Source organism: Cydia amplana, chromosome 26 (genome assembly GCF_948474715.1).
Source record: "Cydia amplana chromosome 26, ilCydAmpl1.1, whole genome shotgun sequence".
In the NCBI taxonomy this organism is placed as follows: domain Eukaryota; kingdom Metazoa; phylum Arthropoda; class Insecta; order Lepidoptera; family Tortricidae; genus Cydia; species Cydia amplana.
Window position 1 is genome coordinate 5,740,856 of NC_086094.1, and position 19,612 is coordinate 5,760,467.

The window sequence follows — 19,612 nt, forward strand, 5'->3', positions numbered from 1 at the left end:
CAAGCGCATTTGGTCGAAGTTTTGTTGACTTTTGTTCTAAAAGAAAGATAATTTTCCATATTTTATATTTATTTCATACTACAACACTTTTTTGTTTAAGTATAATTTGAATCTTGAGTTTCATGATCATGCCATTAATATCAAAATTATTATATTTTTTCACAATGACTTGTTTGTTCTCTTAAGTTAAACGAAAATCCGACAGAAATAAATCTAAGCCTAAGATTGTACGATCACGACCACATCAACAAAGCAAACCTTTGGTGGCGAATTGACTGGGGGATAATTAATAGAAACATAAATAATTGATACAAAAATATTACATTGCTAATCCGGGAAACAATTACGTGCTATCAATCAGTGCTAACCCGTTATATTTACACGCGTATTTTTACATGCAATTATTGTTGACAACCTATATTATGTCGCTCCTTAGGTGTTTCCATTCATTGTGGGATATAAACAACACAATCCCGACCTGAATATTGCGATCAACCTCACTTATAATAAGTAAATGCAAAAGTAAATCTGTACCTATGTACAGTCAGCAGCAATAGTTGCTAAGCGGGCGAGGTGTTCAAAATGATCTTGACGCGACTTTATTGTTAAGAGAATAAGAGCGCGTCAAGGTAATTTTGAACACCTCGCCCGCTTAGCAACTATTGCTGCTGACTATATGTTACCTCTTGACGCTTAATCCGCCGAACCGATTTAGACGAAATTTTGTGAAACAACATTCCACAAAGAATGCAAATAATGAATCTGGCAGCTCAACTCAAACTCCACCTCACAGAAGACCACAGCCGTAATACTTACTTTGTAGTGTACGAGTTGGTACTAGCCTAATCCTTAAGTTACGATTCCCACCGACCGGCTGGAGTTGGGCCGCGCCGGAATGCTTTTTCAGTGTACCTATTTACATAATGTGTGGCAGAAGCGATAGAATCCGTCCGGAGCCATCCGATCCGCAAGCAGCCGACCGGCTTTGGGCATACAAATGTGAAATGCGCTCCGACTCCGACGAATCGTACTTAAATCTGAGTACCTATCTCAAAAAGGTCAAAGTAAATAAAATCATTTAAAGTTTTTGGTAGTATTTATTTAAAAGTCACATTATTTGAGAAGTGTTATCAACACTCGACTGTCCTTGCACGGAGTAGGTTCCCAACTTGAGCCCTTCTATGTCCTCCGTGATGGCAGGAGGGCTGCGGTTAGCAGCAGCATGCTTAGGTGTAGAGAATACCTCCGTGTTTGATGACAGGCTTGTGCATGATTGTCATTCAATCTATCTTCGAAGCCAGCAATGCAGCGGCTAGCCAGCCATAAGGGAGATATGTCGGGGATTAGCATAAGATATTTAGTCTGTAAATAATATTTAAAAGGAATGTAATTTTTTTGCAAAAGACAACGGAAAAGAGCTTTATGAAGATTGAATTGTGTACGTAAGTACTTACAACTTGACTTCTTCGTAAAGATGGTATTTTGTTAGCCAAAACTTTTAACAAAACGCCAATTATTCGTAAGGAGTTGTATTTTAATGATTAGGTAGGTAATCTTTAGATAATTATAATAATACATTCCAACTTGTAACGACAAAGCGAATCAAATTTTGATTGACAGTATTGACACTGACATTTTCGACTTAAAAATAATATTTGCTATTTCTTATTCTTCATACTGCGAGAAAGAGACAAAGTTATCGTGACTAGGGACGCTCCGTTTCTAAGGCTGACTATTCATTACTTATCCGATTATTATTTTACCGATTCAGTGTTGCCACGAATGAAAAGTTTGTTCCATGTATAAATGGCCACATTGGCTAAGTCGCGCGCGGGATGGCTCTCTCTCGTGGAACTCTTTTCTCGATGTGCGAACTCATGCTGCCAAAATCGAGGAATTGACAGATAGAGATAGAAATTTGTGACGGGCGACTGCCGTCTCTCGCGGCGCGAGCTATCCCGCGGGTAATCATGTGCTAGCCGTGCTGAAGGCACGGATTTCCGTGCCCGTTTATGGTCCAAGCAATAACGAAAATTTCCTTATATGTATTCTGCCAGGTGTTGCCCATATCGTGGCACGCGAGCCTGCACTCCGGGCCGCGCGGCGTGGACCGCCGCCTCGCGCGCGTCACGCTCGCCTCCATCCCGCGCCTGCGCAGCTTCACCAACGACACCGTGCTCGACGTGCTCTTGTACACCAGCCCGCACTACTGCCAGGTCTGTAACCTTGTTCTCCCAGGTGTTGCACATCTCGTGGCACGCGAGCCTGCACTCCGGGCCGCGCGGCGTGGACCGCCGCCTCGCGCGCGTCACGCTCGCCTCCATCCCGCGCCTGCGCAGCTTCACCAACGACACCGTGCTCGACGTGCTCTTGTACACCAGCCCGCACTACTGCCAGGTCTGTAACCTTGTTCTCCCAGGTGTTGCACATCTCGTGGCACGCGAGCCTGCACTCCGGGCCGCGCGGCGTGGACCGCCGCCTCGCGCGCGTCACGCTCGCCTCCATCCCGCGCCTGCGCAGCTTCACCAACGACACCGTGCTCGACGTGCTCTTGTACACCAGCCCGCACTACTGCCAGGTCTGTAACCTTGTTCTCCCAGGTGTTGCACATCTCGTGGCACGCGAGCCTGCACTCCGGGCCGCGCGGCGTGGACCGCCGCCTCGCGCGCGTCACGCTCGCCTCCATCCCGCGCCTGCGCAGCTTCACCAACGACACCGTGCTCGACGTGCTCTTGTACACCAGCCCGCACTACTGCCAGGTCTGTAACCTTGTTCTCCCAGGTGTTGCACATCTCGTGGCACGCGAGCCTGCACTCCGGGCCGCGCGGCGTGGACCGCCGCCTCGCGCGCGTCACGCTCGCCTCCATCCCGCGCCTGCGCAGCTTCACCAACGACACCGTGCTCGACGTGCTCTTGTACACCAGCCCGCACTACTGCCAGGTCTGTAACCTTGTTCTCCCAGGTGTTGCACATCTCGTGGCACGCGAGCCTGCACTCCGGGCCGCGCGGCGTGGACCGCCGCCTCGCGCGCGTCACGCTCGCCTCCATCCCGCGCCTGCGCAGCTTCACCAACGACACCGTGCTCGACGTGCTCTTGTACACCAGCCCGCACTACTGCCAGGTCTGTAACCTTGTTCTCCCAGGTGTTGCACATCTCGTGGCACGCGAGCCTGCACTCCGGGCCGCGCGGCGTGGACCGCCGCCTCGCGCGCGTCACGCTCGCCTCCATCCCGCGCCTGCGCAGCTTCACCAACGACACCGTGCTCGACGTGCTCTTGTACACCAGCCCGCACTACTGCCAGGTCTGTAACCTTGTTCTCCCAGGTGTTGCACATCTCGTGGCACGCGAGCCTGCACTCCGGGCCGCGCGGCGTGGACCGCCGCCTCGCGCGCGTCACGCTCGCCTCCATCCCGCGCCTGCGCAGCTTCACCAACGACACCGTGCTCGACGTGCTCTTGTACACCAGCCCGCACTACTGCCAGGTCTGTAACCTTGTTCTCCCAGGTGTTGCACATCTCGTGGCACGCGAGCCTGCACTCCGGGCCGCGCGGCGTGGACCGCCGCCTCGCGCGCGTCACGCTCGCCTCCATCCCGCGCCTGCGCAGCTTCACCAACGACACCGTGCTCGACGTGCTCTTGTACACCAGCCCGCACTACTGCCAGGTCTGTAACCTTGTTCTCCCAGGTGTTGCACATCTCGTGGCACGCGAGCCTGCACTCCGGGCCGCGCGGCGTGGACCGCCGCCTCGCGCGCGTCACGCTCGCCTCCATCCCGCGCCTGCGCAGCTTCACCAACGACACCGTGCTCGACGTGCTCTTGTACACCAGCCCGCACTACTGCCAGGTCTGTAACCTTGTTCTCCCAGGTGTTGCACATCTCGTGGCACGCGAGCCTGCACTCCGGGCCGCGCGGCGTGGACCGCCGCCTCGCGCGCGTCACGCTCGCCTCCATCCCGCGCCTGCGCAGCTTCACCAACGACACCGTGCTCGACGTGCTCTTGTACACCAGCCCGCACTACTGCCAGGTCTGTAACCTTGTTCTCCCAGGTGTTGCACATCTCGTGGCACGCGAGCCTGCACTCCGGGCCGCGCGGCGTGGACCGCCGCCTCGCGCGCGTCACGCTCGCCTCCATCCCGCGCCTGCGCAGCTTCACCAACGACACCGTGCTCGACGTGCTCTTGTACACCAGCCCGCACTACTGCCAGGTCTGTAACCTTGTTCTCCCAGGTGTTGCACATCTCGTGGCACGCGAGCCTGCACTCCGGGCCGCGCGGCGTGGACCGCCGCCTCGCGCGCGTCACGCTCGCCTCCATCCCGCGCCTGCGCAGCTTCACCAACGACACCGTGCTCGACGTGCTCTTGTACACCAGCCCGCACTACTGCCAGGTCTGTAACCTTGTTCTCCCAGGTGTTGCACATCTCGTGGCACGCGAGCCTGCACTCCGGGCCGCGCGGCGTGGACCGCCGCCTCGCGCGCGTCACGCTCGCCTCCATCCCGCGCCTGCGCAGCTTCACCAACGACACCGTGCTCGACGTGCTCTTGTACACCAGCCCGCACTACTGCCAGGTCTGTAACCTTGTTCTCCCAGGTGTTGCACATCTCGTGGCACGCGAGCCTGCACTCCGGGCCGCGCGGCGTGGACCGCCGCCTCGCGCGCGTCACGCTCGCCTCCATCCCGCGCCTGCGCAGCTTCACCAACGACACCGTGCTCGACGTGCTCTTGTACACCAGCCCGCACTACTGCCAGGTCTCAAAAACGTTTTTAGTAGACTATTTTGTGTTCCACTGCTGGGTTAAGGCCTCCTCTCTCTTTCGCCACTCGTCACGTCTAGGTGCATGTTTCGGTGGTTACAAAATGGGCTCAGTCATAAATAAAACCGGCCAAATGCGAGTGGGACTCTCGCTCGAAGGGTTCCGTACCATTACGCAAAAAAAACTCGTATGAGAACCCCAGTTAAATATTTAATTTATTCTGTTTTAAGTGTTTTTATAGCAGCAACAGAAATACATCATCTGTAAACATGTCAACTGTCTAGCTATCACGGTTCATGAGATACAGCCTTGTGACAAACGAACTGTGGAGTCTTAGTACCTAACAGGGTCCCATGTTTACCCTTTAAGTACTGAACCCTAAAAAAACGCAGTCATACACCCAAAAATATCTGCAACTCACATTATATTAAATACCGTCAACCGGGGTGAATGGATGGCTAGGGTGGATAGAGACAAAACTTAAAATGTGATATGTGACAATTTCTTTAAAAAATACCCACACAAAGTGTATCACACAAAATCTACTATTATTTTCAATCGAATAATACAATTTGTGTGGGTATATTTTAAGAAATTATCAGGTAAATCACATTTTAAGTGTTGTTCCTATTCACCCCAGCCATCCCTATTCACCCCAATTGACGGTATATTAAAAGATTGCTCAATATGTTTCGCCTCATAACAACGAGCTTCAACTCACATTACTTTTAGTCTGTCAAGCTGGATATGTCAGTAGCAATGTAAAGCAAACTAAAGTATGGTATCCCTAGGAAACGAACAAAAAGCAGCAATGTACATCGAACAACGATGAAATGTGAACAAAACAGTTCCACAGATAACATATGAATGACACGCGATTTTCGAACAATTCAAACGTAGTGTTGCTAACCCGCGATTTTTCAAATTTTCCGCCTTTTTCCAGTGACAATATTAGCTTGACCAAGTATATTTATTTCCAGATGATCCTAGACACGGTGTGCGGTGAACTGAACCGTATCTACACTCTGTTCATGTCTCGCAACCCAGACTTCAAGGGGCGCGTCTCCCTTGGCGGACATTCGCTCGGCAGCGTCATATTATACGACCTGCTGTGCAACCAACCGGTATGTACACTCAGCAGCAGATATATCGGAGCGGTCAAGGCACTCACAAATATCTGAACACGCCTCTATTGTTAAGCTTAAGGCTTTAGAGTGCATGTTCAGATATTGTGAACACCTTGGCCGCTACGATATATCTGATGGCAACTGTACTACTATTTTAAATAATATTAGAAACAATCATTCATGCACAAACACGAACACAACTCAAATTAAACGCACCGCGTTGCATCTTATTAGAAAAAAAAACTAAAACTTTTTCAAAACTTTAACCTGACAAAGGATTTTTATGTAAAGGAGCCTCTTTCTAGTCTTTCTTTTTTACAATCATTGACACATCATTCATCAAAATCGTCAGGCCAAAAATAGAATCATTCCCATCGCGTAAAGAAAACAGGCATCTTTTGTTTTTCTCTGCCTGTACAAGCCATACATAAATCAATACAGTTTTCTTAAACGTACTGTACTTATGTCATGTATTTACTTATGTCGTCATGTTGTATCTCTTTTTTTTGTATTAGTTGTGTGAATTGTGTGTAATTTTATTTTTCGGCTTATTTTATGTTTCTTTTTTTTGTCTGTTACCTTTCGTGATTATCCTCACTTGATGGTCTCATCGGAAGATCAGCGCTGGAAGTCGCCAGCAACATGCTGAGATGGCGCCATTTCGTGACACTTTATTTTTCACTTTGTTATTTCTATGTATGTCTTTTGTCTGTGTGTTTACGAATAAAAAAAAATTCTATTCTATTCTATACTGTTGTTCCAGATACCACGGAACCCCGTGAAGCCTCGTAGCGAGAAGACATACATCAGCGGAACGGCAGCCAACAACCCCACGATGCAGTACCCCACTCTATGCTTCGAGCCATTAGCGCTCTACGCCCTCGGGAGCCCTATCGGTGAGACTCTGACAAAGCTAATTGAGAGCCTACCGCGAAAACCGAAATTCTCAAATTATATTATGTACTAGCTTTTGCCCGCACGCGCAGGAGAGTTTTTTTAATTTTGGACCCCCATTTCACCCCTTTAGGGGATGAATTTTGAAAAATCCTTTCTTAGTGGACCCTTAGACCTTATAAGGAACCTACTTGCCAAATTTGGACTTTCTAGTCCCAGCGGTTTGGACTGTGCGTTGATTTAAGTCAGTTAGTCAGGTCTTTCACGTTTATATATATATATATATATAGAAGATTAATAATAAATAAATATCAGAGGACATCTTACACAGATCAACCTAGCCCCAAACTAAGCAAAGCTTGTACTATGGGTGCTAGGCGACGATATACATACTTATATAGATAGATACATACTTATATACATAGAATACCGATGACTCGGGAACAAATATTTGTGTTCATCACACAAATAAATGCCCTTACCGGGATTCGAACTCAGAACCATCGGCTTCACAGGCAGGGTCACTACCCACTAGGCTTTTCTCTTTTATTTTAATGAAGACGTTATTAGTGTGACAGAGAAACATGCCCGCAATTTGCGAACTTCGATTTTCGCGATTATAACCCTGTACTGCCTTTGCGTTGAAAAATTCTAAGTGTCATTATAAAAGTCAAATTTTCTAAGGAAATATAAGACTTATTGTAAAAGTGCTCGCAAAATGTAACATTAGCAATGAGGTTTTCTCTATAAATTATTATATTCTATTGCGACACTCCCACAATTTGTCACGTTAAAGTCGGTGAAAAGTTAACTTAGACAGACGGGAAAACCGGGTACACGCTCACGGCTCAGGTGCCGCTCGGCAACTAGCGACGTGTCCATATTAAAACGCAATAGGTAGTATTACTGCAATGTTATGCCGCCAGAGTGCAGCACTAGTGCCTTTAGTAAACTATAGAGTAACTTATACATACTGTACCTTAAACTGTTTATTGACAAGTTTTCACTCACAGATAATCAAATATGACATTGATACATCAAGGCGGTTTGTTTACAAAGGGCCTACCGGGACACGCGAAACCGAAACTCAGCTATCTGCCTCTTTATCGCTCGAATATGCAAGAGTGATAGAGAGGTTAGAAAACAAAATTTCGACTCTCTCGTTTGCGGGAAACCCTTAGATTGTGACTTATTGTTGGAGTGGCGCCACCTACGTAGAGTTTCGCGTAATATTCCCTATTAATCGGTGTATCCTGGTCACGGCACCATATTGTAACGCCCTTATTTAACTTATGTTAGTCAAATGCTGAAATACAATCCTAGCTTTTATTTCCTTGTTGCAGCCATATTTGAGTGCATTCGCGGCGTGGACATGTTAGGCAGCGAGTTCTACCTACCGACGTGTCGCAATTTCTTCAATATATTTCACCCCTACGACCCCATAGCGTACAGGTAATAGGGATGATGACACGTGTTGAATTTTATAACAAAATCTAGTAAAATAGATAGCAAATGAGCAATTTATCAGAATAATGTGGATATTAAAATAAAATACGGAAATGTTACAAAAATACAGGACCTGAAAGTTACAAAATTTAGGTTTTTTTCTTCCAAAAATGATAAAAGTAAGAGTACTATTCGATTCCTTACATTTTATCCAAAAAAATATTGTATAGCAACTATATGTACATAAACATAAACGCTATATTTCACGAACAAAAACGCAATTTTCTTGTTTTGTCCATACTATACAAGATGGGATCTCAGTGACCTTGACGTCATGTTCACTTATTCTTTTGTGAGGGCGTTTCGCGAGTGAATTGCGACTGTCGGACTTTGACTATAGTTTCTGACTTCTGTGCTGCTTTAATGCAATGGGTTCCATATAGACATTTGATCCTAAAAACAAACCCGATCGATTGATACAATAAATGAAAATTAGTCATGTAGCCTATTAACGACATTTTTCTTTTTAATTTCACGAAAAAAATACTTAGGGTAATACGGATAAGTGTGGCATAGGGATAAGTGTGGCTGGCCTTCACATTGGGGCCTGTTTATACATTGATTAGTGTTAATTGCGAGCTCATACATTTGCTACTTGCGTTGATTGGTAAAAATATCAACTCGCGATAAACACTAATGAATGTGTAAACAGGCCCAATGTGAACTTGCAACTTGAAGCTTGCAACTTGTAACACAAGCGAATGTCACTTTTTGACAGCTTTTGTAAGGGACTTCCATTTGTATTACAAGTTACAAGCTTTTGAGAAACGGGCCCCAGCCACACTTGTTAAAATTTAACGTCTTTAGTGCCATTTTAGCCCATTTTCGTAATTATACAAATAATCAGTATGAAGAGAACGCATAAGACATAAGACCAGACTTCTGATTTTCTAATTGGAACACAAGATATGAACTTGGAGTACTAAAATCATAACCCTTCCTTTTGGCTTCGCCGCGTCTGTGTAAAGTTCATAGTCCAATAAAAAAATATATTAAAATAAAATGTTTATAAATTTAATTGTTTTCAGGCTTGAGCCTTTGGTGAACCCCGCGCTCCAAGATGTAAAGCCTTCGCTAATACCGCACCACAAGGGAAGAAAACGAATGCATTTAGGTAAGAATTTTTTTTTGTCTGGTGTCAATTTCCTTAGAATAATTAATCCAAATGGGGTCCCTTTGTTTCCCATAAAGTTTTAAGTGATAATGTATTGTACCCTACGGAACCCTAAGTGTAAGGCCTGAGTGGACGCTCGCTCGGCGACGCGTGCAGCGTGGCTGTGGGCTCACGCGTGATGTGAGCAGCGTGCACTAAGGCCGCTCCTATACGTGCGCATTTGTTTGACATGCACGCCGCACGCCCCGCCCCGCACGCACAACAAGAGCCTCCACTCAGGCCTTACACTAAAAACAACTTTTGCTTTCCAGAGTTGAAAGATACCATGGCCCGAGTGGGCGCGGACTTGAAGCAGAAACTGATGGAGTCCATCAAAAGCACGTGGTCGTCCATGTGGCCTTCAGCCGCCCCGCCGGACCACCAGCTCGAGAAGGTATGTTCCTAGACCCGTTCGTTACCCTCGTAAGGCCCATTGTGCATTACAATGTACACTCTGTTTCAATCTGCGAAAGTCTGCGTAGGGGGCGCCACTCCCACAATATGTCACAATCTAAGGGTCTACCGCAAACGAGAGAGTCGAAATTTTGTTATCTAATGTCTCTATTCGAGCGATAAAGAGGCAGATAGCTGTTTCGATTTCGCGTTTCCCGGTAGGCCCTTTGTAAACAAAGCGTCTTGATGTATCCATGTCATATTTGATTGTCTGTGAAAACTTGTCAATAAAACAGTTTAAGGTACAGTATGTATATGTCACTCTGGCGGCAAAACATTGCAGTAATACCTATTCGAACCTTTTCAAAAACTACATATAGGTAGCATTTCTTTAGTTTCATTGTTTTCTGAAATAAACGAAAGTCACCCTAATCTACTAATACAACAAGGTTCAAATTTAAAATAGGGAATCTTTGTATGGTGGTTTTACGAGGTTAAGCACTGGTTAAAAAAATTCAAATTATGTATGTTTATTTCAAGAAATACAGAAGTTTCAATAAAAGCAGTACAGTGATCCCCACACTAGGGAATCTAAGAGAAATACCGAATAATGATGTTGCCACTATAAATATCAAAGCAATGTGAGTTAATCACACCACTTATTTTGAATATGACAATCCATTAAATCTTTCAATTATTTCAGGTTGTGGAAGAAGAGATGGAAAAAGAGCAGCTAGAGGAAGAAAGTTCGAAGGATGAACCCGCCCAGGCTGATGTGGTATTTATTAATTTTTCATCACCTTGCTCGAAAAAGATCTATTTCATGCAGGTGTACTGAAGAACAAAGGTCTATATTGATCCCGCGGGAGTTATGGATTCTGAAAAAAAAAGGCTATAACTTACGAGTGAGTTATAGCTTTTTTTTTTAATATGTCACTAATTCACGAACCAAATAGGTTTAAACGAGTTTTACATTGAAAATACTGACGTTTATACATTATTTTTTTATATAAATCAGGCCCGTAAAGTTTTATGAATAACGGTAAGACTACACCTAATATATATAATGTGTTGTGTCAGACCCCGGGCGAGATGCTGGGCCGGCTCAACAACGGTCGGCGAGTGGACTATGTTCTGCAAGAAGCGCCGTTTGAGATGATCAACGAATACATCTTCGCTATGAGCAGCCACGTCTGCTATTGGTCAGTTCACATTCAATTTCATAGACAAGTAGGGGTCACAAAACCGTGCGTATTTTAGAAAACCGGTTTTTCGGTTTTTGTGTAACAGCAAAACCGGGTTTCCGGTTTTTTCGGTGATTTCGATTTCACATATAATTTGTAAAATAAGCAAGTATTTTTAGGATCAATGCTTTATTATAAAGTCTTCCACGACATTTCTATTTACTCTATCTTTCTTTACCAAGACCATCAAATTCCATCAATAAAGTTTTTAACCTCATGGTCAGCAATTCTGAAACGGAATGCCTGAGCAAAATATTACGTGACAACGGGGTTGACATAGTCCTCCTTCAGGAAACACACACCGCTGATAATACCCAACTCGCTAAACGAGGTAAGTTACACGGGATTTGATTTGGTTGCGGCCACTACATCAGCTGAGGATATAAGAAATCTGATGGGGAAGGCTATCATGGACTGGACAAATAGGAACAACACTTTCGTAGCCATGTGAGGTTGGGCGTTAAAGGAAAACAACTAGCTTCGAGTATAGACGTATAATGCATTAAATAACACTTACAAGGCCTTAATAGTAGTTTATGCAACAGTGATATAATAAGGGTTCTTAAAATTCAAGGGTCGAAGTTACAAAACGAGACGTAGTCGAGTTTTGTAAAAAAAGACCCGAGAATTTTAAGAACCAATTATGAGCTGTTGCATACATTACTTTTTCTATGACAGCTGCAGCAAAAAAAAAAAAAAAAAAAAAAAAAAAAAAAAAAAAAAAAAAAAGAGAGAGTTAAGTTAAAAGAGTTATTATTAAAAAAAAGAGATTATTAAAAAAAAAGAGTTATTATTTAAAAAAAATTGAGTTATTATTTAAAAAAAAAGAGTTATTATTTAAAAAAAAAAAGAGTTATTATTGTAAATGAAAACATACCTCTTTCAATCAAGATGATCGGAACTTGTATCTTTAAAAAAAATAAAGCAGTTGTATTATACTCATAAGATGACTGCTAGCAGTCATCTTATGAGCCTATAGACAAAGCATTCAAATGACATTGCTTTAGATATCACTGTCAGTCATTTAATTGACACATTTAAGTGCTGGAGTAGAAAAATACTATAGTACCTATGCGCATGTATGTGTGTGGGTATGGTGTAGTATACACACTACACCTCCCCCCTTGAAGAAAAAAAAATAATTAAAATCTAAAAGTTAATCTATTTTTTTTTAGTATACAGTGGGCCACTCAGATAAGCTAAAAAAATATAAACTGCATTACAAAATAAGAGATTACATATATGAAAACACATTTATTACGCTATTACGAGTATAGCAGAAGAAGTTGGACTTAAATGTAGCAACAATGTGCTAAGTTTAATGTTTGTTTACACAAAAAATACAATTTACATTAACCTTAAACATTATGTTAAAAAAAAAATTATAATAAAATATTTTTGCATACGAAAAATTGTAGTTAGTTAGTATTTTACATAAGTAACTAACGTAATAGAAATACACTTAAAATGTAACATTCAAATAATTTTATTTATATAAGAAACAATGCAAGTAGCTATATAATTATCAAAGTGAAAGTAAAAAAAATATGTTTTAAGATACACATGTAAAGAAAACTACAAATAATATATGTTAACATTAATCAATAAAAAAAAATCGTTTCTTTTTAGGTAGGTACCTAGTTTTTTTTTTTTGCAAAAAAATGTCTTTATCCGTGATAAAAATTGTTACTTACCTACTTTATGCATATTCATTTTATTTTTCTGACGTCAGTTAATAATTATAATTATAGAAGACTCATTTCAATAGTGCCTCTTAAGCGGGCATTACATACTTGTGACATGGGTACACAACGCATATTTCGTGGTCGGCCGACCTTGTAATAAAATTTATTTATTTATTGCTCAAGACACAAGGTATTTTTTTTAAGCGCGCAAACATACTTTATATTTATTCATTCAGGCAGTTCTTTTAACACATCCTTACATTATATCCTTCCATGTGTCCAAGGAGTCTCCACGATTGATGCTCGATCGAATCATGGTCAGACCTCCAAGGATTCCCTACCTGCCTTGTGTCTTGGTGTACCCATGCTAACCTAATCGCTCAAGGCCGCCTCTCGGGCCACCGAAGATGCGATTGGCATTTTTTTTTATTATTATCATTCATAATTTCCCAATCTTTACAACAAAAAAAAACCATTCAAAATCGCAGACAAAATACTCATTCATTGAAAACTTTAACATATATAAGAATTTCAACAACTCTTAGTTGATCAGGCTAATCGTCCTTTGAAAAGCTTACATATATATCAGTTTTCCCAACAACAAATGCTTAATCGCCATCCAAAAATCTAACAAATTCCATCATACCATTTATAACTCTAAAACCAAACCATTTACGTATTTATTTTACCTGTACACTACACCATTCTAAGTACACATACAATAACAAAACATTTAACGAAACATCTACCCATATAATCCATCATTGAAACAAACCAAAACATTATTTTACCAACAAAACTACATCTTTTCATAAATTCCTATATTATCTCGATACAGTACCATCCCCATATATTTTACTCATTATTATAACGAAGCCACTTCGTAACTCTGTATTAATATGTCACATCCGTATTAAAATGTCAAGTCCGATACACATTATGATTCATAATAATAAATGTCTTAAAACCCAACTAAAATTATCCTAAATTGTATACAATGTTAGTTTAGTATAATATGTATATGGTTAATAGTAGGCACATATTGTGTCGCATTCTTAAATTTTTATAATATAAGTTTACTAAGTGTTAAGTACTCTTTCTACTCTTTAACATTAATATTACAACAAAAAAATATTCGATTCAAAACAGTGCACGACGACTATGAAATTTGAGATGTAATAACAGAAGCTACATACCAATCCCTTATATGTGAACACGCGCCGCGGATGACGCGCCTCATTTGTAGGCTATGACAAATATTGTATCTAAGTGTAAAAAAGTTCTATTGTTAAGTTAAACAAATGAAATAAAAACACGAAATATTAAAATGAGATTAATTTACCTATACATTCAATTTACTTGGAGCTAGGAAACGTAATGAATATGTGCCATTCCTTTAACCATATTACTATTTCGTCATCAGGCAGCATACTTAATTAAAAATATTACCACACTTCTTCCGATTATGGCATCACCAAAAAATTAAGAAAAACTTATTGAAACTAAATTTCATTTAGGTATAACACTGTATAAAAATACAAGATAGCAATTGATAATATTACAATCAACCAAATCTAAAATAAGTAGTGGATATAATACCATGCTTCACAAAAAAAAATGACAATCAACTGCTTATAACCTAAAAATAGTTACACACACAAATATCACAATTTCATTTCCGTTGTGGCGGGACCGGGACAACTCATATCACACGCCATTCTCCTCGACTCCATCTCCAGCAAGGTCACGTCTGGTCCCGGGACGCGAACTAGCTCCCGGCTGCAACTTCCAGCTTCACAGGCTTTTATTTAAAAAAAATATAATTTGTTTTATTTTAGTCCATTTTCACTTTTGTCTTTTCGCCACTTGTCCAATTTTAAATATTAATTCAGATATTTTAACACTTACACTATTCAGTTAAGTCCACAATACACATAATTTTCATTTGTCGTTAAAACACCAACCCATAAGTTCTATCAGTCTTTCAACCTTACACTTCCACTTTTTGTTGTATTGGTCCTTTTGTTGTATTACATTGTTTACTTATTATTTTCCCGTTTTCACTCAAATGTTCCAATATTTTCCACCAAGGACATCGGTAATTATTTCTGACTGGCGCAGCGCACCGCCAGCGCAGCACGAGGCCGCACTGGCAGGATCGCCATGTAGGGATGGGCGTTGAGACAAACAACTAGGTTCGAGTATAAACGTATAATGAATTAAATAACACTTACAAGGCCTTAAATACTATAGTACCTATGCGCATGTATTAACAAAAGCAAATGAACCTGAAGGAACAAAGAAGAAGAAAACGGTACATAGTAAATATCGCGAGATTGACTTTTGTTATAATTACTACTTAGATCAACGAGCGTTCCTACTAAAATGTTATTTAAACTACGCGTAGTTCAGGAAATTAAGGGATATTTAGTGAAAATAGCATGCAGTTTTTTATGTAATACGTATACGAACTTCGTGTAATGTATTGTGTTGTTCTAAATATAATAACAAACTCTGCAGTAATTGTTGCTCATCAAAATAATTAAACTATGTTTATAAAACTGTAAAATCGAAAACCTCGAAAAAGCCGGTTTTATCAAAGTCAAAACCCGGTTTTGGCAATTGGCTGAAAACCCGGTTTTCCCGGTTTTTTCGATTTCGGTGAAACCGGGTTTGTGACCCCTATAGACAAGTAATGTATGTTTTGATATCCCTGCACCCCTAGCACATGATTGGCGCGACAGTATCTCGCGGCGACATAGACTACCCGTCTTTTTCTGTGTTTATAAAAGAGGGACGGGTAGTCTATCTCGCCGTGAGATACTGTCGCGCCAATCATGTGCTAGCCCGGCTGATACTAAAATTACAATTTATCTAGCAACAATTTGCAATTGGTTGTATAGTGGCACAGACAAGACATCCTCCAGACTGAGCATAGTCAAGCATAGTAGCGCTACCCCCTCTGCCACAAATATACGGTAATTTTACTCCATTTTCGAGTCAAAGTGTCTTTGTGTGACGTCCGTGTCTTTGAACGGACCAATCACGGCACGGGACTCGCTCGCCTCGTCCCCCGCACCCCAGTATTTTTGGCAGCATCGGTTTCATGAAATAATTGCTCTAAACTCCGTCTAGAGGATTCCTGGTCTATGTGTAGTGGCCAATCTATCTGTCATTTTGGTATTTTGATAAAGATAAAGATAATAATTTATTCGTGACAATCACAAAACATGTACGAACATGTACAGACAACAAAAGCAAAGAAATAGAACATAAACTAGCACTGGTCTTTTATTGTCATTCTAATTTACTATAATTATTTCTAGACGATAAATCACCAATGTTCTATATTTATTATGAATTGATTATTAGTTTTTTTTTTCTACTACTACCAATTTTAAAAATGATCTTGTTTTGTATATATAAACTTTTTAGTTGTAAACTAGTTTTTAAGACAGTGCTACGCCCTTGCAGGGCGATCATGTACCAAATGTTTATTTAACACCTATTATTATAACCATGGTTTTTGCATAAAATAAATGAAATGTCTTCCGCAGGGCCCATTAACAACACTTTTTCTATATTCCTATATTCACTATATTCTTAGTAAAAGGTGCCTAAAACTGGTACGGTTGAATGCCTGTCACTGAGTAATTTACCCTACCTCGAAAATAATTTGAAAATAATATTCTCACTGTGCAGGGAATCAGAAGATGTAATGCTTCTCATACTGCGCGAGATCTACGACTCCATGGGGGTCCAGCCTGATGTGACCGTCCCGCAGCAGAGCATGACTGTACAGAGGACCACTATAGTTGCCGGTGTGAGTACATTACACATACACCCTGTATACACGACACCCTGTATACACGACACGTGATGCTTCTCATACTGCGTGAGAATACGACTCCATGGGGGTCCAGCCTGATGTGACCGTCCCGCAGCAGAGCATGACTGTACAGAGGACCACTATAGTTGCCGGTGTGAGTACATTACACACACAGCCTGTATACACGACACCCTGTATACACGACCCCTGTATACACGACACCCTGTATACACGACACCCTGTATACAAGACACCCTGTATACAAGACACCCTGTATACACGACACGTGATGCTTCTCATACTGCGCGAGATATACGACTCCATGGCGTCCCGCAGCAGAGCATGAATGTACAGAGGACCACTATAGTTGCCGGGGTGAGTACATTACACATACACCCTGTATACACGACACCCTGTATACACGACACCTGTATACACGGCAACCTGTATACGCGACGCCCTGTATACACAACACCCTGTATACACGACATCTTGTATACGCGACACCCTGCATATGTGACTCCCTGTATACACGACAGCCTGTATACACCACACCCTGTATACACGACACCCTGTATATGTGACACCCTATATAAAGCCCCATGTCACCGCCACAGCCTAAGCATCGTTAGGTATTTACTGTTTTATCAAAATCGTTATCTTTGTCTTAAAAGACAATTTTAGCAATACTAGAATTATTTTCAAACTAATTATTATACGAGAGAGTTTGGTACGAGGGAGTACCAATAGCCTCCTGAGTGTTGTTATTGAAAAGTGTGTGTGCCCTGTTATGAGGCTTTGTAACTATGTCCATACAAGCGACAGACCTCTCATTTTTAACGTTAAATAGGAATGAATAATTTAATTTGACATGAATTTAGTCAACTTAGCAGAAAAAGGCGCAAAATTCAAATTTCTATGGGACGATTACCCTTAGTGCCTAAATTTTTTAAATTTGCCGCTTTTTTCTACTGACGGAAAGGGCTTGACAGACTATATAAAAGATATATTCCCAGTTAACTACTTAACTGAGAGATTCTTAACTAACAAATATATTTGTTTTCAGGGTGAAAGTATCGTGACAACAGGTAAGAATAAGAACCAATATCAATTATATATATTTTTTATAATTTAAGTATCTTTGCCATTCTTTAACCAAGACTCCACCGCGTATAACTTATAGGTACTTGAAATTACCTAAGTTTTGACACATCGAGTTAAATTAATTGTCTTGAATAATATGCTTGCCCAATAAAATACCTTGTTTTGATTGGTTTTCGTTTTGTTAAATACCTAAAGAAATACACTATTAGAGTTAGAACCCCTAGTATAAATTTCATTCGATAGCGTGACTAGCGTTCGCGTTACGTCTATTTTTGTATGGGATTTTGAACAGCGCGCCAAGCGGTACGTTTTGGAAACACAAAATTTCATACAAAATGTCACATCACGCTATCGAATGAAATTTACACTAGGCGTACAGTACAGTCAGCAGCAATAGTTGCTAAGCGGGCGAGGTGTTCAAAATTATCTTGACACGCTCTTATTCTCTTAACAATAAAGTCGCGTCAAGATCATTTTGAACACCCAGCCAGGCGTGTCTCACTCCGCGATTTCGTCGCTTTGCTACAGGTAGCTAAAAGTACATCCGTTCGCCCCAATTTTGGGGAAAGCCATAAGTCGCGCGTGGCGCTGTCGCCACCTAGCGGCCATATCTGTGCTGATCGTAACAGACGCGTTTTGTTAGAGAGTGAGTCTTCTGTACTTAGTACTATTATTTATTCTGTGACCCAGCCCGCTTAGCGACTATTGCTGCTGACTGTACTCTAGTTTATGTCTATTTGTATAAGATTGTGTGTAACATTGATTTAAATCTATTTCAGACGCATCTACCAGTCGTCTGCCGTAGCTAGAAAATCTTCAGTAGATTTCTTAACATTTATTTATCATTATAGCAATACATAGAAATAATTCCAACCTTATACTTTTTTAGCATTAGAAAAAACTCTGTAAGAAGTTAACTGGAGAAGTTTTATCGGGCACTTTAAGCGTATAATATAATAACTTAATACTTTAAATTATTTCAAGTATAGCCAAAGAATTTATTTCCTACCCATATTGTACTTTGTCACAGTGACAATAGTATGAGGTCTCTAGCGACTTTCGTATTGATTGTTACTGTGACAAGGTACGAAATATGGAGGAAATTAGATTCTTTGAATGTACCATGATTATAGCTTATTATTTATTTAAATTATTTACCGCATAAAATGCCTGATTTAGAATCGAATGCTTACTCCTGTGGAGTTCTTTATGGTCCTAAAAAACGAACATCGTTATTTAACTTTATATAGATATTGAATCGTGATTCTATAACTACAAAAATAGGTTGGCTTGTCTTTGACATGAACTCTCTTTGAGGTTCGCAAATGCAAATAACAAATACTTCATAAAAATAAATAATAATAATTGTACGAATACTTAAAAATATGACGAGACATGACCTCGAAGATATAATAAAGCAACAGTAATTCTTCGAAATCACACTTTTTTAAATTTTAAATTCCATTTTTAAATTATTTGCCATCCGTGGTCACCCAATAGTAAAACTTTAATAAACGAATCATTGCAATAGACATTCCGATCTTTACGCCGATGACCTGCAATTGTACACCCACAGTAGCATTAACGATCTGAATTGTGCCATAGCAAAAATCAACGACGATTTGAATCGCATCTCTGTTTGGTCCCGTTGTTTCGGCATTTCTGTAAATCCGTCCAAATGCCAGGCGATTGTACTGGGTAGCCCCCGTTTACTCGCCGTAGCTGACCTCACTCACTTGTCTCCTATCGTGTACGAAGACATACCTGTGCCGCTGTCATCGCAAGTGAGAAACCTGGGGTTGATTCTTGACAGCGGCCTGACTTGGGAACCGCAGGTGTCTGACGTATGTCGTCGGGTCACTAACACTCTTAGAGCCCTATACCGGCTTAAAAATTTCCTTCCGACTGGCACCAAGGTTCTC

General features: G+C 41.5%; 1 protein-coding gene across 1 annotated transcript in view; it reads left to right on the forward strand.

Moving 5' to 3' along the window:
* Positions 1-18,531, forward strand: part of LOC134660243 (uncharacterized) — a 33,429-nt gene extending 14,898 nt beyond the window's left edge. The window contains exons 8-18 of the mRNA XM_063515989.1: positions 2,058-2,216; positions 5,736-5,879; positions 6,646-6,778; positions 8,120-8,228; positions 9,311-9,396; positions 9,708-9,829; positions 10,532-10,606; positions 10,909-11,030; positions 16,460-16,580; positions 17,653-17,674; positions 18,470-18,531. Coding sequence (XP_063372059.1) covers positions 2,058-2,216; positions 5,736-5,879; positions 6,646-6,778; positions 8,120-8,228; positions 9,311-9,396; positions 9,708-9,829; positions 10,532-10,606; positions 10,909-11,030; positions 16,460-16,580; positions 17,653-17,674; positions 18,470-18,495 — 1,119 coding nt within the window. The 3' untranslated portion in view covers positions 18,496-18,531. The remainder of the gene's footprint in view (positions 1-2,057; positions 2,217-5,735; positions 5,880-6,645; positions 6,779-8,119; positions 8,229-9,310; positions 9,397-9,707; positions 9,830-10,531; positions 10,607-10,908; positions 11,031-16,459; positions 16,581-17,652; positions 17,675-18,469) is intronic.
* Positions 18,532-19,612: the final 1,081 nt, after the last annotated feature.